Source organism: Panthera onca, chromosome E2 (genome assembly GCF_046562875.1).
Source record: "Panthera onca isolate mPanOnc1 chromosome E2, mPanOnc1 haplotype 2, whole genome shotgun sequence".
NCBI classification, from domain to species: Eukaryota; Metazoa; Chordata; class Mammalia; order Carnivora; family Felidae; genus Panthera; species Panthera onca.
This window is the reverse complement of record NC_138353.1, coordinates 43734732-43759401: the sequence shown is the minus strand read 5'-3', so window position 1 is coordinate 43759401 and position 24670 is coordinate 43734732. Positions and strand designations below refer to the sequence as shown.

Genomic DNA, 24670 nt, shown 5'->3' with positions numbered 1-24670 from the left:
TTGGACACAATGAATTCCAGGGGAACAAGGACTTCCTAAAACTAACATGAGACCCTGAGGTCAGAACTCTAGGCAAGATCAACCTACTTCTAGCCTCCACATAGGTTTAAGGTTTCTTGGTAAGAGAGATGGAACACTGAACTAATCTTACGTGCTCTTAAGCAAAAGTTAGGGTCCTGAGATGGAGAGGGAAGAGGAAACCTTGGGATTGTGCCTCCTTGGCCTGATCTCCTCATCCAGTTCTTGAGATGCCTGGGTGTCCCAGTGGAGAACAGATCTCTCCTCCCTGGAGGTCTGTTTAGCCTAGAGAGGCTCTCATGAAGGGAAAGCAGCCACCAACTTGCCCACCTCCTGGCTGTGGGGCCCTGGCTCTGAGCACTCTCCTCGGATGTCAGACAACAGAGTCAGAGTTCTGAGTTCAAAGGTGGGTAAGGGGAGAAAGGAAGGTGTCTGTTTGGCTTTATTTCCAGGATAAGGCATTTTGGTTTACTGAGAGCATAGCAGGATGCCGGCACCCCAGACCCACTACCATAGCCTGGAGGGGATTCTGTCAGCTTGAGGAATTTGCAGACCACTGATGCTCTAGTGACCCAGAATTGCGAGGATGCCCAGATTTGGCTGGGGGAGGGGGAGGGAGGCAGAGTATATCAAGCTCCTCCACTCAGAGCATGGTGGGGGTGGCGGGGAGGTTGGGGGTGGCGGGGAGGTTGGGGGTGGCGGGGAGGTTGGGGGTGGCGGGGAGGTGGGGTTGGCGGGGAGGTGGGGGTGGCGGGGAGGTGGGGGTGGCGGGGAGGTGGGGGTGGCGGGGAGGGTAGGGGTGGCGGGGAGGTGGGGGTGGCGGGGAGGGTAGGGGTGGGGTGAGGAGAGGCAGAAGATAACCAGCCAGAAGGCAGATTCTCTCTGAGAACTGTCGGAGACAGCGCTTGCTATCAGGCCTGGTATCTGAACCTGCCCTGTCCTCCCACATCCTAGAAGAGGCCAGGGGTCCTGGATGAAATACCCCTGCCCCCTAACTCCAGCTCCTGGTGATTAACAAGAGGCCTGTGGAGGGAAAAGGAATTCAAATCCCTTGGGTCAGAAGTTAACTATTTCTCATCTTCCTTTAGCATGCCTGGGGTCAGAGGACTCACAACCTCTTCCCCTCTCTCACACTCAGGGAGAGGGAGCTGGGTTCAAATCCTACCTCCACAATTCACTAGCTGGGGGACCTCGGATAGGTTACAAAGTTACATGCCTAGGTTTCCTGTCCAGCTAAATGGGGCCAATTTCACCCCTCCCCCAGTGGGGCTTTTAGGAGGATTTTAAGGGCTTATTACATAAAGTACATAGCATAGTCTCTGGAACTCAGTAAGCTCTCAGTAAATGGTATTTAGGTTGTGATTTTTTTTTGGTTGTTTTGTTTTGAGCCCTTCCTTGCGGGTAGCCCTGCTGCCTGGCAATGACAGGTAACTAAATGAAATGAGGGGGGAAATTTGACTGAGACTTATAACATCCCGAGGTCTGAGAAAGCCGGGAAGGGGAGTCAGGAAGATATGCTGGAGGTGGGGCCCAGCATCCTGGTTCCAAAGGAGACTTCAGCGACTCTGGCTTCCATGAAGGCATAATTGGGACTTCAGCCACATGTGCCTTTCCCAAACACCTTGCTGCCTCCCTGATGGGGTAGGTGACAGTCTAAACTGGACTGGGCCCTGCCTACTTCTTTTATTTACCTCTCCCCACCTTACACTCCATGGTCCAGCCAGACTAACTGTAGTTAAGTTCCTGGCCCCCATGCTGTTCCCTTGCCAGGAACACTCCCTGCTACCTCTCATACCTCAACTCCCCTGCAGAATTCTTCCTCAGCCTTCAGTGTGGACATCACTTCTTTCAGGTCCCCCCAAGAACATGTCAGCAGCCTTTCTTATCTGACTCCATATTTTTTCTCCCTCACTTCCTGCTGGATCATATGTATATACAACATGTGAGAGATATATATATATATAAACATATATATAACTTATATAAAAACATATATATAACTTATTTTGTCTATCTTTCTCCACTAGCAGGTAAATGGCCCCCAAAGCCTGGGTTTTGTGCATGTTTTCCTCATTAATAGCACCCTAGCACTTAGAACAGCAGTATCTGGCACTTAGTAGGTGCTCAATAAATACCTGTTCAGGTCAGATTCATAGTTAAAACTGCCTGGTGGCTGATCTGCTTCCTCCTCTAATTGCGGAGCTCATGATGTTAATGAGCTATGGGTTTTTGTCATCTCTGAACATCTACTAATATTCGTTGGCTGAATGACCACTCAGCTGGGCCTTGGGTCTCAGACACTTCACTGCCTCCCTAATGAGGCAGGAGCTAGATTTAACCACCTCATCCATGTGAGGAACTTGTTGCCCACTTATACACTGTCCAGGATAAACATCATCCAGGACGCCCTCATCTAAAAAACCCAGGGCCATTTCCAGATTCCCTTTATATTTGGGGGGACAATAACAGGCATTGGCTTAAGGACAAATAAAGGGAAGGATTTCTCCCTCAACACAAAGGATGTGACCAAAGACATAATAAGATTTGCTGTCTCTTAGCATAGTGCTAAGGGAGAATCAAAAATCCAGCAAGGGTGGGGCACCTAGGTGGCTCAGTTGGTTAAGCATCCAACTCCTGGTTTCGGCTCAGGTCATGATCTCACAGTTTGTGGGTTCGAGCCCCGCATCGGGCTCCGTGCTGATGGTGCGAGGCCTGGAGCCTGCTTCAGATTCTGTCTCCCTCTTTCTTTGCCCTTCCGCCACTCATGCTCTGTCTCTCTCTCTCTCTCTCCCTCCCTCCCTCCCTCCCTCTCAAAAATAAAAGCTGACTTCTCAGTACAACAGCCACAGTACTGAGATGCTCAGGTAATCCTCAGTTAACCCAGCAATTATGCTCGCAGGTATGTACCTAACAGATAGTGTATGCTGAGACCGTCCAAGGAGACTGGAACGATAATGTTCACAGCAGCACCAGTCATAATGGCCAAAACCCATAAACTCCTCAAATACCCATCGACAGTAAACGTGTCAATTGTCACATAATGGAATACTACAGGACAGTGAGAATCACCTACAACTACCTCCAGAACTATGGAAGCATCTCACAAATTGTGCGATACCCAAGAGGATATTCTGTATGGTTCTTTTACATAAAATTCAAATACAAGCAAGTTAACCTGTGGTATTAGAAGTCAAGATACTGGTTTTCTTGCTGGGAAGGGTAGAGAACAGGAAGGGGCATCTGAGGTGCTGGCAATGCTGTTTCTTGATCTTGGTATGTGGGTGTTTTAAATCTGTGACACTCATTGAGCTGTACACTTAGCATTTGGGCACTTTCCTCCATTTATGTTATTCTTCAATAACAGTGATTCTCTGAATGGAGACAGTTCAGCCTCAGAACCAAAGCCTCAACTGATTTGGACAGGGGAGGTCCTTCTCTCCCTCCTGCTCCTCCATCATCCTCCAAATGCTTTGCAGAACTATAGTTTCCAGCCTTAGAAACCCACTGCTTAATGTAAGCAATGCCTTCCTCATCACACAGCAGGGAGGTGAGGGCACCCTGCACTGGGTAACCTAGGAACAGAGTGCCATGTGAGGAAGTGGGAAGGGAGATTAGAGGTTTGGGACCTGCTCCCCAAGCACAAGCTAACAGTGATGTGCAACAGGCTTTAGCAACCTACCCCAGTCTGCTGCTGAGCCAGGAAGGCAGCCAGCCAGGCTCAAAGCCTGATTTCCCAAATAATTCATTCCTGAGGCAGATTTATTTGGCCCTGTGAAATCCCACTGGATTTAAAATCCTGGCCTTACTGCTGACTGCCCCCGTGACCTCACACCAAGTTGCTTACCCTCTTTTACAACAAAAGGGAGTTACCACCACCTGCTTCGCAAGACAATCGTAAGCATAAAAAATATTGGACTATAAGCTCCCCAAGGGCAAGAGCTTAGTTTTGTTAATTGCTTTAGCCGTAGTTCTAGAATCCTGGTAGTTCTAGAATCCTGCCCGATACATGCAGATGCTAAATATACGTTTACTGAAAGAACAAAATGTAAAAAACAGAGGACATGGCCCAGGCTGGAGGCCCCAAAACAAAAGGCAATTTTTACACAAGTTCAAATAGCCAAACCATCTTGAAGTGAATTCATGCTCAGTCAGATTCATTACTGAACTTTGAAGTTTCCTACCGAAGCTAATGAGGGTTAGCTTTAATCTTACTCAAACACTGACTAAGGGTGAGTTGAACCTGCTGAGAGGCCGTAACGAAGTACTGGATTTCTTTTACTGTAATTAAGCTGCCTCTCTCAACCGTTTGCCATTAATGATGTATAGACCACAGTTAGGTCAATCACTTTTAATCACTGTACTAATACCATGCAAATTCCTTCCTCCCACCTCTTCTTTGTCTTAGCTTCCAGACCACACTGGAAGGCAGCCCCCCAGACTGTGGGGTGGGGGTGGGGAGAACATTCCAACTCTTCCTCCAGATTAACCTCTTGCTCTCAGTCTAGGCACCCAAGCCCCATCACTAGGACACTTAGAGACTGTATCAAAGCCAGTTTCCCTACAGGAATGTTTCTGGAAAACCTTACGATAAGAATGAACAAATGATTAATTGCTCTTAGGACAGGGGGTGGTAACTGGTGTCTTTAGGATCTGGCGCTCCAACATTCTACTTCATTTCATCCACTTCCCACTTTCTGGTAGTAAAAAATGCCACTGAACTCAGGAGTCAGAAACTTCCATTCAAGTCACTGTAGTAATGACTTTCGTGAAGCCACAACCACTCAGGTTTCATTTGTAAAATAGTCAGACCTTCAGCAGATTGTCGTGATTCACGTGAACACCTACTGGGCATCCTGTGAAGTATCAGGTCCTGGGAATAAACCTAAAGGTACAAGTGATGGTTTGTGACCCTCACGGAAGCTCATGAGCTGTTCAGCCTAGCAAACGGAATCCATTAGCTGTTCCTGTTTCTCCACCTTTAAAACCTCCAGCAGGGCTGGGCTACAGGTTTTCTGAAGTACCAACTCTGAGATTAAGAGCTCAAGCTGTTTAATAGTTACCTTACCAGCTTTGAGAGAATGTCAGGAGGACAAAGCAAGCTCAGAGTTGTGGAAGTGCTTTGAAGAGGAAAGTGCACATGCAAACAAGGTATTAATTATATCAGATAATTTCTCTGAGCTCGACTTCATAGACACCTGTGATATTCATAACCCAGGGGCGAACAACAGAGGCAATTGTTCCTTAGCAATAAGGAAACTTGTCTGCTTGGCCAAACTTGAGAGTTTGTATGTACCCTCAGGATAACCCTTTCAACATGGCTGGATCCATCCTGTGCACAGAGGACAGAGAGCCTGGGGTGGAGGTGGGGAGGTAGAAAGATGTCAGCAACTGAGGACTAAGAAGAGAAATGCCAGTATTTTCTGTTGAGGTGTCTCAATTAGTTGAGACCAATTGGACTGAGAAACTTGCTTTTACTTAAAAAAGAAGGCAACAGTCTATTTCACAGGAAAACCACTCTAAGAACCAGTCATGTTGCAGGGAGGCTCAAGGTTAGCCAAGCACATTAACCCCCCCCCCTTTTTTTTTATAACCCAGGTGTGCTCCTGGCATGAACCCACCATTTTCACAACCATAAACCAGACATCCAAGAAAGCAGAATTTTCTCAAAAGGTTTAAAATGCCTGACGTCACTGGGAAGCATTCACCAGCCAACCGGACCATGAAATCGAAAACCTGATCACCGCTTCCCCTCGACAACCTCAAGCTTAGTGAAGTGACAGTTAATCTGATATTTCTTGCTTCAGTAAGAAAGATAAGGCACAGTCAACACTCAAAAGCCACGAGATTGTAGCCAGAGAACTTGACAATGAGGGGGAGTACAGATCTGGCAGAGGTCTGGTTAGCAATAAAGCTTCCTCAGGGAGCCGGAATTGGATTTGGGGCCCTGCCCAAGGTAACATTTTTACAGGTTGGCTGAGTTGCAGTTTGTTAGCCAGTCAGTAATAAACCCATGTGCAAGAATTTAAAGTTTATGAGGCATGGCCTCTTAATGCCTCTGCTTGGCTCCCTACAGCCAAGAGTTTAAGGAGCCTGTCCTAGCCTGGGTGTTAATTGTTTTGTCAATCTGCAAGGTTATTCGGGGAAAAGAAAAAAAAAAGGGCCCCCACAAACTCCAGACCCCAGTCCCCTTTTGGAGAAACAAAGGAGAGCCATCTGTCCCCTAGGCACTGACACCCCAACATTCAAACTGTGGAAATTTGTATGTGGGGTGAGGGGTATGCTGACGAGGGCATTAGATTAATGCTAGGTGGCAACAGTTTTTAGTTGTTTTGAAAGCCAGGTAAACTGTAGGTCCTCTCCCTGGGAAAATGCATACACAAATTCTTAAACAATCTCACAAGTTAGGGATCCTCTGGAACCCCACCCAAGGATCCTGGGTAATAGCTCTTTTTAAGAACTTGGGTTTGATCCGTGGAGAAACCCCCACTGTCCTGGATGTTGGGAAAGGGGCCCCCATCGGCCGGCAGCTGCAGGGGTCTCCTAACACCAAAGTGACTCCCCACTCTCCAGTTTTTGAACTTGGGGGGGGGGGGGGGGGAGAGGGAGACACAAGTAAACTGGGTGATCAAAAACATGCTTTGATCACCCAACCACCGCCCCCTCAGCTCAAGACCTTCCAGCTTGGGGACCCCCCCCCAATTCCCCCAAGTACCCTAACATTCCAGTCTCAACACGGGGGTGGGGTGGGGCGGGGGTGTCCCCAAGTGCGTGATGGCCCCAGCCCAGGTGTGCCAAGCCCAGTTTCCAGGAAGGCTGCGGGGGCTCAGGCCCTCCGGGAAGGGCAGGGTTAAGAGTGCATTCCAGAAGGCGGGGAAGAAGGGGGGCGGAGGAGGGGAGCGCGAAGAAGAGAAACAGACCCGGTCTGTCTGTCGGGAGACACAAAGCACGGTACACAAAGGGGGCCCGAGAGGGGCGAAGGGGGCTGCCCGGGGCACGGCTCATCCCCACACCTGCGCGGGGGTTGGGGGAGGAATGTGGACCGCGCATTCCTTTGCTGGGGCCAGTGGGGGAGAGCTTTCCACGTCCAGGCTGGGTGAGGAGCGCAGGCGCCTCGCACCCCGAAGCAGGTCAAGGTAAGCCGCCGCAGAGGGGCAAAGAGGGGTTGGACGTCAGAGGGCGCTATGCTCTCCATCCGCCTCGGTCCGCCATCCACCCGCGCGTTAGCCCCCGAGAGCCTTTCTGCGCCTTCTCCATACCTGAGGCGGAGCCGGCGGCGCCAGAAGTCCCCCGCCCCGGCCTGGACACCCCTCGCGCGGATCACACCGCGGCGGACCACGTGCGACCCCCCGCCCTGCGGTTCCACGGGGCTACCTCCCGGAGGGTCCTACCTCTCCTCGGCGCCTGGCCGGGCTCCAGCTCCGCGCCTCCCGACTCCAAAGTCACTTCAGCTTCCCCGAAGCCCGCCCGGCACGGCTCGGAGGCCACGCGAGGCAGCCAGCAGACCTGCGCCTGAAGGAAGAGGGGGAAAGAGGGAGGCCGGGTCACAGGCATGCCCGGTTTCTGCATACCCATCCCGAGATTCTTTACTGGCCTTTCGGGGCCACCTTGACTCCAAAGAGCCCAGCCCCGCACTCTCCCCGACGCCACCACCGCCTGCGGACCCCACGCAGCCAGAACTGCCCGGCCCGGGCTAGGGCAAGACAGTGGAGTACCTGAAGGAGGAGGAGGAGGCGGAGGAGGAGGGACGCGAGAAACCCATTAGGGAGTCCCATGGCTGGAGAGAGAAGAACGAAGCTGCCGCGACGGCTGGCTAGCGCTCGGCTAAGCTTTCCGCTCCCCTTTGCGAGCAGCAGCCCGCGGGAGCGAGCGGGAGGGGGCCAGGTGAGCGCAGGTGGGTGCTGATTGGTCCGGCGCCGCAGGGTCCCGCCCCCTCGCAGGTGGGGCCGCGGCTGGCTTGGTCGAGGCACCGGCGAACGCCCTCCGGTCCTCTTTGATGCCTTCCAGCGATCCCTCGGCTTTTTTGGAGCTCCTCCCGGCAGGCGCGGAGGCCTTGTCTCACGGATTCCGGGTTCGAGGGGAAAAAACAAAAAACAAACCAACAAAAACCCACCCCGTTCCTCAGCCTCCGCAGCACGCGAAGAAAAATGTTTTGTGCCTTGCGGCTACAGTGGAAAAAACAGTGGAGATGCATCTGAACCCGACTGGAAACAGAGGCGCCCCATTCATACTCCCCCGAGGCATTCTGTTATCCAAAGCTTTGATGGAGGCCGGGTGTGTCCGCCCCACACCCGGCTACAGCTCGGGCTGCCCACTGCCTCTTTCTCCACCTCCCACGCCAGCCAGCCCGCTTCGAGGACACAGAGTAAGGTTTAAAACTGGCAGTGAGGTGCAACTTGCGGAAGACTCATTACGTCCACTGCACAGCCGAACAAATGGAGGCTGGAGAGAAGGTCCCAGTTTGGGACAGAGTTCGGAGGCTGTCGTGGGGCCCAACTGGGCAAGGTAGAAGGGTGGTTATTAGCCCCACCATCTCCAGCAATCCCCTTCCCCCATTAAATATAAATAACACTTTCTCAACTTTAGGTAACTTTTATTTTAAGTTTTTTAGTGTTTTTGAGAGAGACACAACGCAAGCAGGGGAGGGTCAGAGAGAGAGGGAGACACAGAATCCAAAGCAGGCTCCAAGCTGTCAGCACAGAGCCCCAGGCGGGGCTGGAACCCACCAGCTGTGAGATCACGACCTGAGCGGAAGTCAGATGCTTAAGGGACTCAGCCACCCAGGCGTCCCAACTTTAAGTAATATTTAAATAAAAACTTAAAAAAAAACATAAAGACATTTACCTGTTCCTGAGTGGTTCAGTTGGTTGGGCGTCAGACTTCATTTGGCTCAGGTCTTGGTCTCAGGGTTCGTGGGATTGAGCCTGCTTGGGATTCTCTCCCTCCCTCCCTCTGCCTTGTCCCTTCCCACCCCACCTCAAAATAAAAAATAAAGACTTTTCAAAATGCGGCTATTTTTATTGATCTGAAATACTGATATAAGTGAAAACTGTTATATGCAAGCAGCCTTCCAGTGAGCCTCCTTTGGCAACCACTCTCCCACCACCCTTCTCCCACCAACCTTCTCGAGAAATGCTGAACCGCCCAGCGGGGCTGGGATTTAGACCTACTTTAGACCTGAAGTGCTTCCCTCTTCAGGAAACACAACTGGGCCCCAGGCACAGAAACTGTCCTGAGACTCAGTCCCTCCACTCTGCCAGCCTTCTCCCAATCAAGCCGAGTTTCCCCATCTTCCAGTTCCCTGAGGTCTCTCCACCTTCTCTAGATGCCCTGAGAACCCAAGCTGACACCTCCTCGACACTCTCCTTCGTCCTCCCCAGCTCAGATTCAGGGGTTTGAGGAGGGGACTAGAGTCTCTAATTAGAGATTGTTTGGCCCTCAAGGGCTAACCTGGTGGCCTCCCTGGCTTTCCAACTACCAGTCCTGTGGCTATGAGGATGACACTTGCCCTGAGACCATGGTAGTCCTCTCTCAAGCTGAGCATCAGCTCTGGGGCCCTACCACCTGCGTTCAAACCTGTGTTCCACCACGATTAGTGCTACAGCCTTGGGCAAGTGAAATACCTCTTTGAGGCTCAAATGGGACTGTGAGCATCAGATGGGACTATTAAGACATCTGCCCTGTAAAGTACTAGGATTAAGTGAGTTACTACATATAAATGAGGATTAAATTAATACGTTTAAAACCAAATCTCAGTACCTGGCACAGAACAAGTGCCCAAATGCTGCCTGGTATTATTGCTTTAGGATCTGGCTCATTTGTCCTCTGCCTCGTGAATGGTTTCTGTCCTCCTTAGCACCCTCACATTCCCCAAACTAAGAAATGAGAAACACCGCAACCCTTCAATTTCACGGCTGATGGTAGAAGCAAGCAATTGGCATCTGGTGTTAGGGGAGAGCTCCTTTATCTGGCCTGTGGTCCCAGCAGCTGTGGGTTGGGCGTGGACAAGGCGCAGGAATAGCCTGAGGCAGCTTGCTGAGCTCCAAGCCTGCCTTGCTTGCCACGCTCCTCCGCAGGGGTCGCTTCCCGCCCTCCGCAGGGGTCGCTTTCCGTGCAGGAGAGAAGGTTAGATGTCCGTGCTGGGGAGCATGGTGGCAGCGAAGACCCCAGAGGGTACCCCGTGGCTCCACCTATCTTCGCCTCGAAGGTTCCGCTGAGCCGGCCCGGAACCAGATGAAGCCATTAGGTGGACCGTTAAACACAGACGAGCCTCGAGATACAGGCCCTAATTAAGTAAACACCCGGCTAGAGGGCTGTTGAGCGCGCTCATTTCCGCCTCCTTCCAGGGCACTCAGCATTCCGGGAGAGGGCGGGGAGAGGAGAAATGGAGAGTCAGCTCTTCTGCCTGCAACTTGGACCACACTCCTGTCTTCTTTGTGGCTCCCCCTTATTGGTCATTTATTTATTCATTCATTCATTCAACAAATATTTGCTGGTAGCATGCTATGTGCCAAGCACCGGAGATACAATAGTGAACAAAACAGATAACTCTGCACCCTTGGACCTTCCATCCTCAAGTGTGGGGGTGGAGGGACTCAAGGAAAATAACCAAATAAGTAAATGTATGTTAGATAATACATGCTGTGTAGATGAACAAGAACCAAGTGGGAAGTGCCAATTCATGAGACATAAGGTAGGGTTGGAAATTGTACATAAAGTGATCTGGAAGGTGTTTCAGTCAGGGTCCAGCAGAAGACAGACTCCAGGTCAGGTGGTTCAAGTCTTAGTGAAGGGACTAGAGGAATGGGCAGGGTTCAGAGAATCAAGAGGGATGTTGAGGCACCAGGGACCCACAACAGAAGAAAGGCCTTAGAACTTTGAAGCCTGAAGGGCAAAGGGAAGAAATGGTGTCATTGAAAGTTGGGGGTTGGGGAGAGCTGGAGAATGAAGGACCACCCCTCCCAGATGCAGCTTGTGTCCAAGCAGACACAGGCACTGCCCAGAGCAGGGAGGATGTGGGAAAACTCCAACATCTCTCTCTGTTTGCCATTCATCTCCTGGCAGCGCTTCCCATGGACTAAACCCACCCAGAAGCCTGAGGGCAAGAAAGCCCAAGTAGTGGAGTGTCTAGGGGTCATTCTCCCCAATCACATGGCAGGATGGGGGAAGATAGAAAGAAAATGGATGAGGGGTGGGTGAGCAAGGGGCAAAGTCCAGAGGCCTCAATGAGAAATGGACATTTGAACAATACCTGAAGGAAGTGAAGAAGCAGGTTACACAAGCATTCTGAAGAAAGAGTATGCCAGGCAGAGAAATCTGGGCAAAGGCCCTGAGGCAGTAGTTTACTTGGGACAGAAAAAAAAAAAAAAAAAAGAGAGAGAGAGACAGTGGCTGGAGTAGAGTGAGCAAGTAGGAAATGAGTCAGAGTTGGAAGGGTGGGGAATAAATCATAGGCCACTGTCAGAACTTGGGTTTTACTGAGTGGGAAGGAAGGAAGGCACTGGAGACCTTGAGCAGAGGAGTAGTATTGAGACCGCAGAGGATGAGGGTAGAAGCAGGCAGGTCAGCTGGGATCCTACAGCAATCATCCAGGCAAAAACTGAAAAGGCTTGGTTTAGGGTGGACATTATAGAAGGGACAAGAAATGATCGGATTAAAAAACAAAACAAAACAGAAAATAACAAGTGTTGGTGAGGATATGGAAAAATTGGAACATTTGTGCATTGTTGGTGGGAATGTAAAATGGTGTAGCCAGTATGGAAAACAGTGGAAAACAGCATGACAGTTACTAAAAAAATTAAAAATAGAATTATCATATGGTCTAGCAATTCCACTTCTAGATACATACTCAAAAGAATTGAGAGCAGGGACTCAATTAGATATTTGAATATCCCTGTTCGGGGCGCCTGGGTGGCTCAGTAGGTTGAGTGTCGGACTGCGGGTCAGATCATGATCTCGCAATTCGTGAGTTCAAGCCCCGCGTCAGGCTCTGCGCTGATGGCTCGGAGCCTGGAGCCTGTTTCAGATTCTGTGTCTCCCTCTCTCTACCCTTTCCCCGCTCATACTCTGTCTCTCTCTGTCTCTCAAAAATGAATAAACGTTAAAAATTTTTTTTGAATATCCATGTTCTTTTTTTTTTAATGTTTATTTATTTTTGAGACCGAGAGAGACAGAGCATGAACGGGGGAGGGTCAGAGAGAGGGAGACACAGAATCTGAAACAGGCTCCAGGCTCTGAGCCATCAGCACAGAGCCCGATGCGGGCCTTGAACTCACGGACCGCGAGATCATGACCTGACCTGAAGTCAGCCCGCTTAACTGACTGAGCCACCCAGGGGCCCCTTGAATATCCATGTTCATAGCAGCATTATTTGCAATAGCCAAGAGGTGGGAGTAATCCAAGTGTCCATCCACACATGAATAAACAAGATGTTGAACAGGTACAGAGTTTTAGTTTTGCATGATGAAAAGAGTTCTGTGGATGGATGGTGGTGAGGGTTGCACAACAATGTGAATGTACTTAATGCCACTGAACTGTATGTTACATGAATCCTACCACGATTTTTAAGAAGTTACTTTAAAAGAGTGATTAGGCTCTGAGTATATTTTAAAGATACAGCCAGGACACCTGGCTGGCTCAGTCAGTAGAGCATGGGACTCTTGAGCTCCTGATCATGAAATCCAGCCCCATTTTGGGCGTAGAGATTACTTTAAAAAATTCTTTTTTTTTTTTTTTTTTATTTTTTTTTTTTTTTTTCAACGTTTTTTATTTATTTTTTTTGGGACAGAGAGAGACAGAGCATGAACGGGGGAGGGGCAGAGAGAGAGGGAGACACAGAATCGGAAACAGGCTCCAGGCTCCGAGCCATCAGCCCGGAGCCTGACGCGGGGCTCGAACTCACGGACCGCGAGATCGTGACCTGGCTGAAGTCGGACGCTTAACCGACTGCGCCACCCAGGCGCCCCAAAAATTCTTTTTTTTAATAAAGATATTGCCAACAACAAGATTGGCTAAAGGATTGGATATGGGTGTGATAGAAAGAGTAGGTCAAGGATGACTCCAGGGTTTGAGGCCTGAGCAACCAGCAGGATGGCAACACCATTTTTTGAGTTTGGGAAGGTATGTGTAGTAGACACGGCGAGGGTACCACTCAGATCCTCCCTGGGATCCCTTTGATGGTTTCTGAGCTCCCCTTTCTTGGCTTGTGTGTGCTGATGCTTCTAGCAGCCTGCACATGTGACCCTCTTCAGAGACCTGCCCGTCTGCTACTGGGGTTCCTTTGCTCTTGTAAGGAAGTGCCTAGGAGCTCACTTCCCCAACTCTTAGCCAATAACCAACTGGTACAGGAATATGGAAGCCCAGGTCCCTTTCCCCCAGCCTGACAAATTCAGAGTAACTTATATCTAGCATTCTTCTGTGGGATCAGGCTGAAGCTACTCTCTGGGGACTTGGTCTGAAATCACACCCCTGTTCAGCTTCTTGCCTCCCCGTCCTCCTTCTTCTTTTTCTTCTTCTCCTCTTCCTCCTCCTCCTGATCCTCCTCCTCTCCTTCTTCTTCTTCTCCTTCTTCTCTTTATCCATCTCCTTCCTCTTCTTCTTCTCCTTCCCCTCCTTCTCCTTCTTTTTTAAATTTATTTTTTTCATAATCTTACACCCAACATGGGGCTCCAACACACGACCCTGAGATCAACAGTCACATGCTCTTCTGACTGAGCAAGCCAGATGCCCCGCTAAAGGCCTTTTTTGTCCTGTTTCTCCCACTCCTTTACCTACTCCTCTTGGGATCGCTTCCTTAGTAAGTCATCCAGGCACATGAATCCATCTCAGGGTGGGCTTCTTGGAATCCCACTGCAGATGGAACAAGTTTGGAATTGGGGGAAGATCAGGACTTCAAATTGGGGCATGTTTAGAGATGCCTGGTAGTAGCATGTTGAGGAGGCTGTGGTTGGAGACACCAGGTCTGGGGGAGAGGTCTTGTCTGGGGATATACATTTGTCATGTTGGGAAAGCATCAGTTCTAGGGGCAGTCTGTAGAAAAAGACCTGCCTGGGTAGAATTCTGAGCCTCTGGGGCCTTCCCATCTCTGACAGAGCATGGCCTTCAGCAGTCAGAATGTCTATACTGTCCAGGACACCCTCCACGTACACAGAGCCAGGAGTCTTTCATTTTTTGCTTTTTCGAAAAGAAGTACACAAAATGAGAGAGAGAGAGAGAAGAAAAGAACATAAGAAAAGTAAACTTTTCTCTGATTAAAAAAACAAGAATTACACTTTTCCTGAGTTTCTTGTCTGCATTTAAACTCCTGGTAGGGGTACCTGGGTGGCTCAATCTATTAAGCATGCAACTTGATTTTGGCAGTCATGATCTCATAGTCAGGTCTTGAGATCCAGCCCTGTGTCAGCTCACACTGGGCATGGAGACTGCTTAAGATTCTGTCTCTCTCTCTCTCTCTCTCTCTCTCTCTCTTTCTCTGTACCTCTGCCCCTCCCCCAAGCATGCTCCCATGTGCTTGCTCTCTCTCGCTCTCTCTCAAAATAAATAAATAATAAACTCATGCTACTTACTGTGGTGTGCAGTCTCTGGCATTGTTACTTTCCTCTGTCTTTCTACCTCACTCTCTAGCACCCCTTTTCTCCCTCATTGGGAACTCCTTGGGTCAGGGATCAGAATATAACTTCTCCAGATTCCCCCACACCACCCAACCCGGGAAAGGCCTGTGGCATTGAAATTAAGGTTGACAGAGTCTGAACCTTGCCTTTAAAGACGACTGCCTGGGTGACCCGGGGTGAGTTATTTAATCCCTCAAAGCCCTCTGGAGTTAGTCGTTCCTATTTGATGGGTGATGGTGAGAATTATCCCAAACTGAACTCCTGACTTCCCCTACAAACCTGCTCCTCTCACAATCTGTCCATCTCAGTGAAAGGCAATTGCATCCTTCCAGCCTGAGGTGTCTTTCACTCCCTGACTCATCTTGTACTCACTCTGCTTTTCCAGCACTTGCCTCCCTGCGGTTCTGGGAACACACCAAGCACGGGCCTGCCTGCAGCCTTTGACTTGTGCTTCCCTCTGCTGGATCGCCCTTCCCAAAGACGTCCACCTGCCTCTCTCCCTCAGTCCTTCAGGCCTCTGCTCAGATGTTGCTCCTGTGAGATGGCTTCCCTGACCATCATGCATAGAGAGCATTCTCCCATCACCCTCTTTCGCCCTTCACCCTGCTTTATTTTTTCAGAGCATTTATCACACACTAATTTATTAGTACATACATTAATTTTTTTTTTCTTTTTGGAGGCAACACACAGTAATGATTAAGAGCAAGGACTCCAGGGGCGCCTGGGTAGCTTAGTCAGTTAAGTGTCTGACTCTTTATTTCGGCTCAAGACATGATCTCATGGTTTGTGGAATCGAGCCGTGTCTTGGGCTCTGTGCTGGGGGTAGAAACTACTTAAGATTCTCTCTCTCTCCCTCTGCCCCCTCTCCCCTGTGTACTCGCTTGCCTGTGTTCTCTCTTCCTCCCTCCCTCTCTCTCTCTCTAAGAAAAGAAAAAGAAAAAGAAAAAAGAGTAAGTGGCAAGAGCCACTGTCTGGCTTTGAATCCTGAATCCAGCTTTTCTGACCTATGGGATTAGGTAGGTGATTCTAACTCCCATGTGTTCCAGTATTCTCTAGGGGTTCCGGGCTGGCTCAGTTGGTAGAGCGTGAGACCCTTGATCAACTCTCTTGTGCTCCAGCAGTCTCATCTAGAAAATGGGATAAGCATAATAATACCTTCCTCATAGGTTATGATTTACTATTTGTAAAGCACTTTAGAACATTATAAACATAAGTGCTTATTAAATTGTATTTATTGTCACTCTCCCCTCATTGAGTGTATCCTCTGTGAAAGATAGGTAATTTTTTAAGTTTATTTATTTATTTTGGGAGAGAGGTGGGGGAGGGGGGAGAGAGAGAGCTGGAGAGGCCAGAGAGACAGAGGGAGAGAGAATCCCGAGCAAACTCCACGTTGTCAGTGCAGAGCCTGATGTCAGGCCTGAACTCATGAACCATGAGATCATGACCTGAACCAAAACCAAGAGATGAATGAAGGTTTAACCGACTGAGCCACCCAGATGCCCGTGAAAAGTATTTTTGTCTGCTGTTCACTGTTGTACATTCAGCGCCTAGAACAGCCTAGCATAAAATACTCAAGTATTTATTGAATGGATGAAATCAACAAGATCTTCCTGATGAGAGATCCAATGAGCTAATACAGAGATAAATGTTTTGCAAAGTGTCATACAAATAAAACAAGTCATAATCAAATGAACTACTGCTACTTCCTGAGCACGCACTGGACACAGACTCTGTACTAATTACTTTTATGCATGAACTCATTCGAATCCTCACAACTTGACATAGTAGTTCATATTATTCTCTTTTCACAGACAAGGAAACTGGGGTTAAGTCCCTTGCCCAAGACCACACAGCTAAGGCAGAGGCAGAGCCACAGTGCAACCCAGTTCTGCCTCACTCCAGCATTCATTGCCTGAACCAGTTGCCAAGCTGCTATCCATCAATATTTGCTGGAAGAATGAATTTGTGAAGCAGGTCTTTGGTATATTAGGAAGAATTCCACAATATCCAATCCTTTCTCTTAAAAACCTCTTAAAATAAACATATTTGCCCCTGGTTCAAGGTTAAATTCTGGGTCCTCCAAGAAACACTTAGAAAGAGCTTTCCTGCCCATTTTTGGTAGCAAAAATTCCCAGATCTCCACTCCCACACAGCACATTTATGGGGATGTGTCCCAAAGACAAGCGGGTATTTTGTAGTCTTTTCTAGGAAGTAGCCTTAAAACTGGGTGAGGTCCTATTTCCTGTCCCTCCCCTCCACTGCCCAGTGCTCTGAACAAACGATTCCATAGTCTTACTTCTTTATATTTGTTCTTGATTTTTCTGAGACCTTCCTTTTTGTCTGGCAATGTCACTGGCCAACTCCTTCCATCTATCACTTCTGAATCCTTTAAGGTGCTGAGACAGCTGATCCCCAGCAAGAAACTTGATCCATATGCCTTCCCTTTCCTTGAATCTTGGGAGGGGCTGTGCTGCCTTCAGCACTGGTGAAGTTTTGCCAAGGTCTGAGCTGTCAGTTTCCAGAGATCAGAGGCCAAGCATTTATGTATGTGTGTACACCGAGCACACAGAATCAATTAATCGATAAGCACTCACAAAGCCCTGAAGACTTGTGGTTGGCCAAGGTCTAGAGACTTTGAGAAGCGTATGGCCAAAAAGGGCCTTAAGGAAAATAATAATAACAATAAAATAATAATAATAATCTATCCTCCAAGCCATTCTTCATCCTTCCTCTAAGAGGCAGGTGACCTGCAATTTACATTTCCCAGGCTCCCTTGAGAGATAACTTCCTGCTGGGGTCGGACAGTGGGAAGCACTAGAGGGAGACTAGAGGGTGGGACAATGGAAAGGCCAGGGTATTTCTTCTCCTACAGCAGTGTCTTGGCAAAGGCTGTGTCTTGTCTACAGCTCCAGCTCCTGCTGTGGTTCCAGGTTCTGCCAGACTCTGGGCTCCAGTAACACCACCGTTTCCCTCTCTTCTTCCTGCTCAGTGGTGGATGATTTCTTGCTGCCTAATCTGTAGGTCACATCACTGTCCTCTATTTGACTTCTCAGCCTCTCCATCACTTCTGTATTAAGTTCCCTTTGCTTTAAAGACTCACAGTGTTTTTTGCCTTCCCTATTGGAACTTGACTGATAGAAGAGTTAAAACTTACACAGTGCTGGGGCACCTGGGTAGCTCAGTCAGTTGGGCACTTGACTCAGATCATGATCTTGAGGTTTGTGAGTTCAAGCTCCGCATGGAGCTCTCTGCTGTCAGCACAGGGCCCACTTCAGATCCTCTATCCCCCTCTTTCTCTGCCCCTGCTCCGCTCATGCTCGCGTGCTGTCTCTCTCTCTCTCAAAAATAATAAACATAAAAAAAAGAAAACTTACGAATACGTGCCAGTGTCCTAAGTGTATTATGCAAGATAACTTTCTCAATTCTACCATCTGAGGAATGATTACAGTCTACAGATCACATTTACATCACAAAACTGAGGCACAAAGAGTTTGATCTACCCTAGTAACATCCCAAATCTGGATGCATATCAAAAATTTGCTCAGGAAGCAAATTAAAAATAGAGGAGATGATGGATGCCATCCTATACCTACTGAATCAGACTCGTTGGTCCATGGGGCCCAGGAATCTGGATATTTAAAAGATCCCCAGGTGATTCAGATGCTGCTAACCCAGCAGGCCTCCATGAACTGGTATTCAGGAAACCCTGACCTTGTTCTGGTGATGAAGACACCTAGATCCAGATCAGGAAGGTGGCCTGCCCCAGCTGCACAGCAAGCTCTCTGGCAGACAAAAACACCGCCAAGGGCAGCAGTTTCTGCTATCTTCACTGCCTTCTCCTTCAAGGTCACATGGCTGGTTCTGACGTCTGGACTTGCTTTCCCTAGGAGGCATCTGAAGCCACTTCTTATAAGAACTGTTTTGGAAAATTCAGTGTATAAACAGACATGTACGCAGGATTTCTGACTGGCTGATCAGTGTTTGGGAAAGAAAAAAGGAGGCACTTTAATCCACATAATCTCTTATTTTCAGTCCTTTCTGAACAACTTCAGGGAGTTAGTTAATCCTGCATTCTACCTTCCCTATTCTGACCAAGACTCTGGTTGGGTGAAGAATATATACTTTTTAACAGGAGCCCATGGCGATCAGACAATTTTGAAAAGATGATCAAAATCCAAAAAGCCCACAATCTAAATGGACCTCATAATAACCAACCCCATAAGGGCTGGATTTTTGTCTCCTCTCCGCACACCATTACTATATTCCCAGCACCAACGGCAGTGCCTGGCACTTAGCAGATGCTTAATAAATATTTGTTGAATGAAATAATAATAGTAATACTTTTTCTTGAATTTTGAAAATATTTTTGGTACAGTTATTCCCTGATCCCCACGATGGACAGGATAGATATCAGAGTCTTCATTTTACAGATGAAACTGAGTTCGGAGAGACTGGGTGCCCAACCAGGTCACACAGCTAATGAGAAGTGTCAGAAGCTCTCTCTATGAAATTCTCCCTCCCAGCCAGTGGTGATGAGGAGAAACACAAGTGGGAAGACGCACATATGAATGAAGAATAAACTGTCAGAATACAGTTCAAATAACTTGACAAGGGAAGAAATTCTAGCCTTTCACCAGAGGAGGAGATTGGGGGCTCAAAAATTCCAGAGGATACACAAATCTCTCTCTCTCTCTGAACTCAGCACTTTCCTTAGTCAGTTCAGGCAGCCCTTGCTTGCCTGCTTTATTGGTAATAGTAACTCCCCCTTTGTCCATATCATCAAATGCTAAACGCTTTGTGCATCTTATTCTACCATCTCTCTCCTGGACGACTGCAGTAGCCTTCCTTAATTCCCCTCCTACCTGTTTTCCCCACTCATGTCAGACTGATCACTTAAAACTGCCTAAATAGGGGCGCCTGGGGGGCTCAGTAGGTTGAATGTCTGACTTTTGATTTTGGCTCAGGTCATGATCTCATGGTTTGTGAGTTTGAGCTCCGCGTCGGGCTCTGCGCTGACTGCATGGAGCCCGCTTGGGATTCTCTCTCTCTCTCTCTCTCTCTCTCTCTCTCTCTCTCTCTCCCTCTCTCTCTGCCCTCCCCTGCTTGCACTCTCTCTCTTTCTCAAAATAAAGAAACGTTTTAAAATAAAACTTCCTAAATGAATAAACAAATAAAACATAAAACATAAACAAACAAACAAACAAACTGATCACTTTATCTGATTAAAATTCCTAAAGGCCTCTGCACTATGCTCTGTCAGGGTTCTGCCTGGTCTAGTCCCCACCTACCTCTCCATTTATTACATTCAAGAAATACTTATTGAGGGCCTACCATGTGTCAGGTGCTATTTGGGGCATTGAGGATGCAGCAGTAAATCAAATAAACAAGGTCCTTTCAAGGAGTTTATAAGAAAAAAAGTAGAGAAGTTAACAAACAAGATAATTAGAGACTACTGAAAGTGCTAAGGTGGAGATAAAGTAACAAGAAAATCTCTAGGGAAGCCAATTTATTGACAAAATGGTCAGGGCAGATGCTCTGAGGAAGCAACACTGAAGCTAAGACCTGAAGGCTGAGAAGGAGTCAGTCATGGAAAAGTTGGGAGAAAGTATTCCAGGCAGAAGGAACAGGCATGTGCCAAGGTCCTGAGGTAAGCAACTTCTACAAACCAGGAACAGAGAAGTCAGTGTGGCCGAAGCAGAATGAATCAGAGAGACAGATGAGGTAACGGCAGAGAAACAGGTGTGCGCCAGATCATACAGGGCTCTGTAGCCACAGAGAGTAGTCTTTTATTCCAGAATAAAAGAAAATCACTGAAAAATTTTAAGCAGAGGAGGAATATTGCCTGATTTATATTTTGTAGCAATCCTTCCGGCTGCTGTGTGAAAATGAACTGGGGGCAGGAGGAATGAATGAAGGACAAGAGAGAAGGCTGGTGCTGGGTCCAGACAAGAGATGATGAGCTTGCCTGGGGCCACAAGACAAGATGAAGTAGAGTGGTCAGATTCCAGATAGAGCTTTGGGGTGAAATTGACAAGACTTGATGATAGATTGATTTTGAGGATGAAGGAAAAGAGGAGATGGTGCTATTTATGGAGACAAAATCAAGTGCAGGAGGAATCAAGTTACATCTGGATTGTGAAGTTGGAGCTAGCCAGATGCAGATGTCAAGTTCACCATGGGCTATGGGCAGGGTTGGATATACCAACATGGGTATCTCCGAACAGTCAACACTTAGATGCATTGGATTAGCCCTGTTGCCCTGTGACATTTGAAGACTGGGCAGGGAAGGAGGGACTAAGAGAGGTAAAAGGAAAACCAACCATAAGATTGAAGTCCACAAATGAAAGGGTTTCAGAAAAGAGGAAGTGATCAGTTGGGTCAAAGTTGCTGGGAGCTTGAAAGATGTGGTCAGAGATATGTCCATTGAATTTGGCTGCTCGAGTTTGTTGGGAGCATAGTTTTAGCAAGAAGTCAACCCAGTAACAATACTGGATTAGACAGAAGAGTAAATTAGAGGTGAGGAAAAATGTATGGACAATTCTTTTCAAGTTTCCTTCAACAGAGAGTGTAGCTGCAGGTGTGTATGTGCAGCCAAGTGACAGTTTGTTTTTCTAGCTCAAATTTACTAGAACCATGTTCTCCAAACTTCAGTCATTGAAGAATAGTCTTTGGGGGTGCCTGGGTGTCTCAGTCACTTGAGCATCTGACTTTTGATTTTGGTTCAGGTTACCATCCCAGGGTCATGAATTCAAGCTCCACATTGGGCTCCACACTCAACATCGATTCTCTCTCTCTCTCCCTCTGCCCCTCTCCCCTGACTCCTGCTCTCTCTCTTTCTAAAATTAAAAAAAAATAAAAAATAAAAAATAAAAAATTGTTAAAAAAAAAAAGAAAAGGAATCATTTTTGTTTTTGCCCCATCCATATCCCAGGAGTACTCTATATGTAAAATTAGTATTAAAATCAACTCACTTTTAATTTAAATTTGCTGGAAATATTTACTTAAAAAAAAAGCAACATTACTACATCAAATGGGAAACCAACACCACTTGCCATAAATAGTGAATCAGTTCAATAAAAATAAAACAATGTCACTAGGTTCCAGCTGGAGATTATTGCCTGCTGGGGGCCGAGCCTAGGATCAGCTCTGTTTAAAAAGGGAAATCACTAAGTGTTAGATGTTGAAGACATACGGACATCAAAGTGAAACTTTCTCCTTCAAGGACTGAAAGAGAATTAAAAGGAATTTTGGAGGGGCAGGGGGTGGCCTATGTGATTTAAAACCACCTAATGGTAGGCCTATACTCTGAGAAATACTTCTTAGAACATTTTATTTTATTGAGAAATAACTTACACTTAGTTGAGTGTGCAAATCTTAAATGTGAAGCTTGAATACTTTTTACAAATGTATATACCAGTGTAACCAGCACCCAGCTCAAGCTCTACAATTTCCCAGCAAGCAGGCCAGTGCCAACCTCGAAACATAACAGACAAGGTGTGTGTCTTCATGGGATTTACAGTTTGCTCCCCATGATATCGCTAGCTCCTAGCACAGTGCTAGTACATACTAGGTGCTCTCTCTCTTTCTTCCTTTTTGGCTTATCTATGTTTTGTGTGTTTTGTTTTTTTTTTCCTATTAGTTTTCTACAGAGAGCGTGTGTTATTTGTGAGTTAAATACGAGTCTTATCCAGGACACCTGGCTGGCTCATTTGGTTGAGTGTGCAACTCTTGATCTTGGGGTTGTAAGTTCGAGCCTGATGTTGGGTGCAGAGATTACTTAAAAATAAAATCCTAAAAGAACAAAAACAACCAGTCTTATCCAAACTCCAATTTTCCAGAATGTCTAACATTCCCACCAAACCAAATGAACAAATGTTAGAGTTTTAGCTTTAGTTTGCTTCCAAAATGATGCAACTTATCAAGGAAAACCAAAAAGAACATCAGGATCTCCCTGTGGATATAAAACCCTGGACTGACAAGAAAGAAGTGTCCAAACAGAAGAATCCAGGAGCAGGTCTCCTGATTCCAAGCCTCTCCCTCACCTACTAATCTGTATTTTATAGCCCTCTGCAGCGGTCTTTGCTCTCACACCCTCACACACAGTAGTTAAGGACACCAGAACCCATTTTTGTGCCCTCCTCGTTGAAACAGGGACAGCAAGACAAAACATCACCAACAAGTCTTTAAAAATTTAAAGAGCCTGATAAAGTCCTTCATTTGGCATCTGCCACGGAAGGAAATCGCCTCTGGCGTGTGTGTCTGTTGTGTTCCCCCTTTCCCAGACATCTTTTGTACAAACACCCCTCCCTAAGGTTTACCTGCAGCTGATTGTAGGAGGGTGTCAGGACCCCTTGCAGTGGAGGATGGGGAAAGCCCTTATTTTCAGACAGTGAAGCTAATGAGTTGATACTCTTCAAGCACGTTGAGGATCAAAGAGTGAGATCTGAAACTTCGGCAATAATACAGCCACCTGCGGGCATGGGTGGGCCCAAGCTGGGGGGCCCTGGAGAGCAGTACCAGGTGCTGTGCCCACTGGCTGAGCCTGCCTGTGACAAGACAGGTGTCAGGGCTGACTGGAGAAGGCCAGATCCCCAAGCTGCATGCAGGAAGAAAGAATTCAAAACAATTGTAATTAAATTAGTTACAGGAATTTGGGGGGTTGGAGAGGGGTGGAAGTAAAGGACAAGGAAGAAAAAAAACATTCCCACCAAACCAAATGAACAAATGTTAGAGTTTTAGCTTTAGTTTGCTTCCAAAATGATGTAACCAGTGTCCTTTGTGTCCAAAATGTGCAACCAGAATATCGTGATTAAGGTAAAAATACTTGATTTCTACTTAGAAATTCATTCCCATCTTTACCTCCAAAGATGCAAACACTCTGAAATGGTTTATGTGCTCCTCCCTGAATCTAAAAAATAGTTTTACATAATTGTAATAGCCCGACAACTTACTTTTCCCAATAAGTCACATATTTGTAAGAATTGTCCAAGTTGATATACATGAATTTACTCCTTTATCACCTCCAGCACATACATGGACCACATTTTGTTGGTGGCCATGTAATACCAATAGCCAACACTTAATAGCATTCCTCTCTCCCAGAAACGTTTCCAAGTCCTCTCTGCATATTAACCCCTTTAATTCTCACAAGGACCTAGGAGGGCATAGGCATAAATCAAATTTCTCATCATCACACAGCTGGTAAGTTGTCAGGGTATGATTTGGGGCCCAAGTCTGGAGCCAAAGTTAGGTTCTTAACCACTACATCATCCAGCCGGCACTTGGGTTGCTTCCCAAGTTTTGATCTTTCAGGCAAGTTGTCCCAGTATTGTATCAATCAGCTATTGCTGGGTAACAAACCATCCCCAAAATGTAGTGGCTTAAAACAATAATAGTTTGTTATTTCTCATGATACTGTGGGATGACAAGATAATTCTTCTGATCTCACCTGGACTCACTTAGTGGCTGTGGTTAACTGAAACAAGCTGCGGTTAACTGGCAGCTTGACTGATTGGCTTATGGTGGCCTCAATGACATGTCTGGAGCCTCAGCTGGGATTTCTGGCTGTCTCTTTCCAGCTGGACTTCTTCAGAAAATGGTGGCAATGTTCTAAGAAAGTGACAGCAGAAGCTCCAAGGTCTCAGCAATATTGGTTTAGGAAAGTCACAGGGGTGCCTGGGTGGCTCAGTCAGCTGAGCGCCCACCTTCAGCTCAGGTCATGATCTCACTGTTCCCAAGTTCGGGCCCCTCGTCAGGCTCTGTGCTGACAGCTCAAAGCCTGGAGCTTGTTTCAGATTCTCTCTCTCTCTCTCTCTCTCTCTCTCTCTCTGCCCCTCCTCTGCTTGCACTCTGTTTCTCTCTCTCAAAAATAAATAAACATTAAAAGAAGAAAGAAAGGAAGGAAGAAAGAAAAGAAGAAAGAAAGAGAAAGAGAAAGAAAGTCAAAAGACCAGCTCAGATTCAAAAAGTGGGAAAATAGACCCACCTTTGATGGGAGGGAAAGCAAAGAATTTGTGGTCACCTTGAATCTACTAAAGTAAACATCC

At 47.3% G+C, this 24670-nt stretch overlaps 1 protein-coding gene across 4 annotated transcripts in view; it reads right to left on the bottom strand.

Moving 5' to 3' along the window:
* The window catches only part of CDH3 (cadherin 3), a 113678-nt gene that overhangs the window by 37666 nt on the left and 51342 nt on the right, over positions 1-24670 (bottom strand). For 2 of the 4 annotated variants that reach the window (XM_078438922.2, XM_078438923.2), the window contains 3 exons: positions 22943-23220; positions 21251-21460; positions 7407-7527 (listed from right to left, as the gene is read on the bottom strand). In XM_078438922.2, the coding sequence (XP_078295048.2) occupies positions 7407-7527; positions 21251-21259 (130 nt within the window). In that variant the 5' untranslated portion in view covers positions 21260-21460; positions 22943-23220. Of the gene's footprint in view, positions 1-7406; positions 7591-7730; positions 8281-21250; positions 21461-22942; positions 23221-24670 lie in introns of those variants that run through there. The other 2 variants (XM_078438921.2, XM_078438920.2) reach the window with 2 other exon arrangements.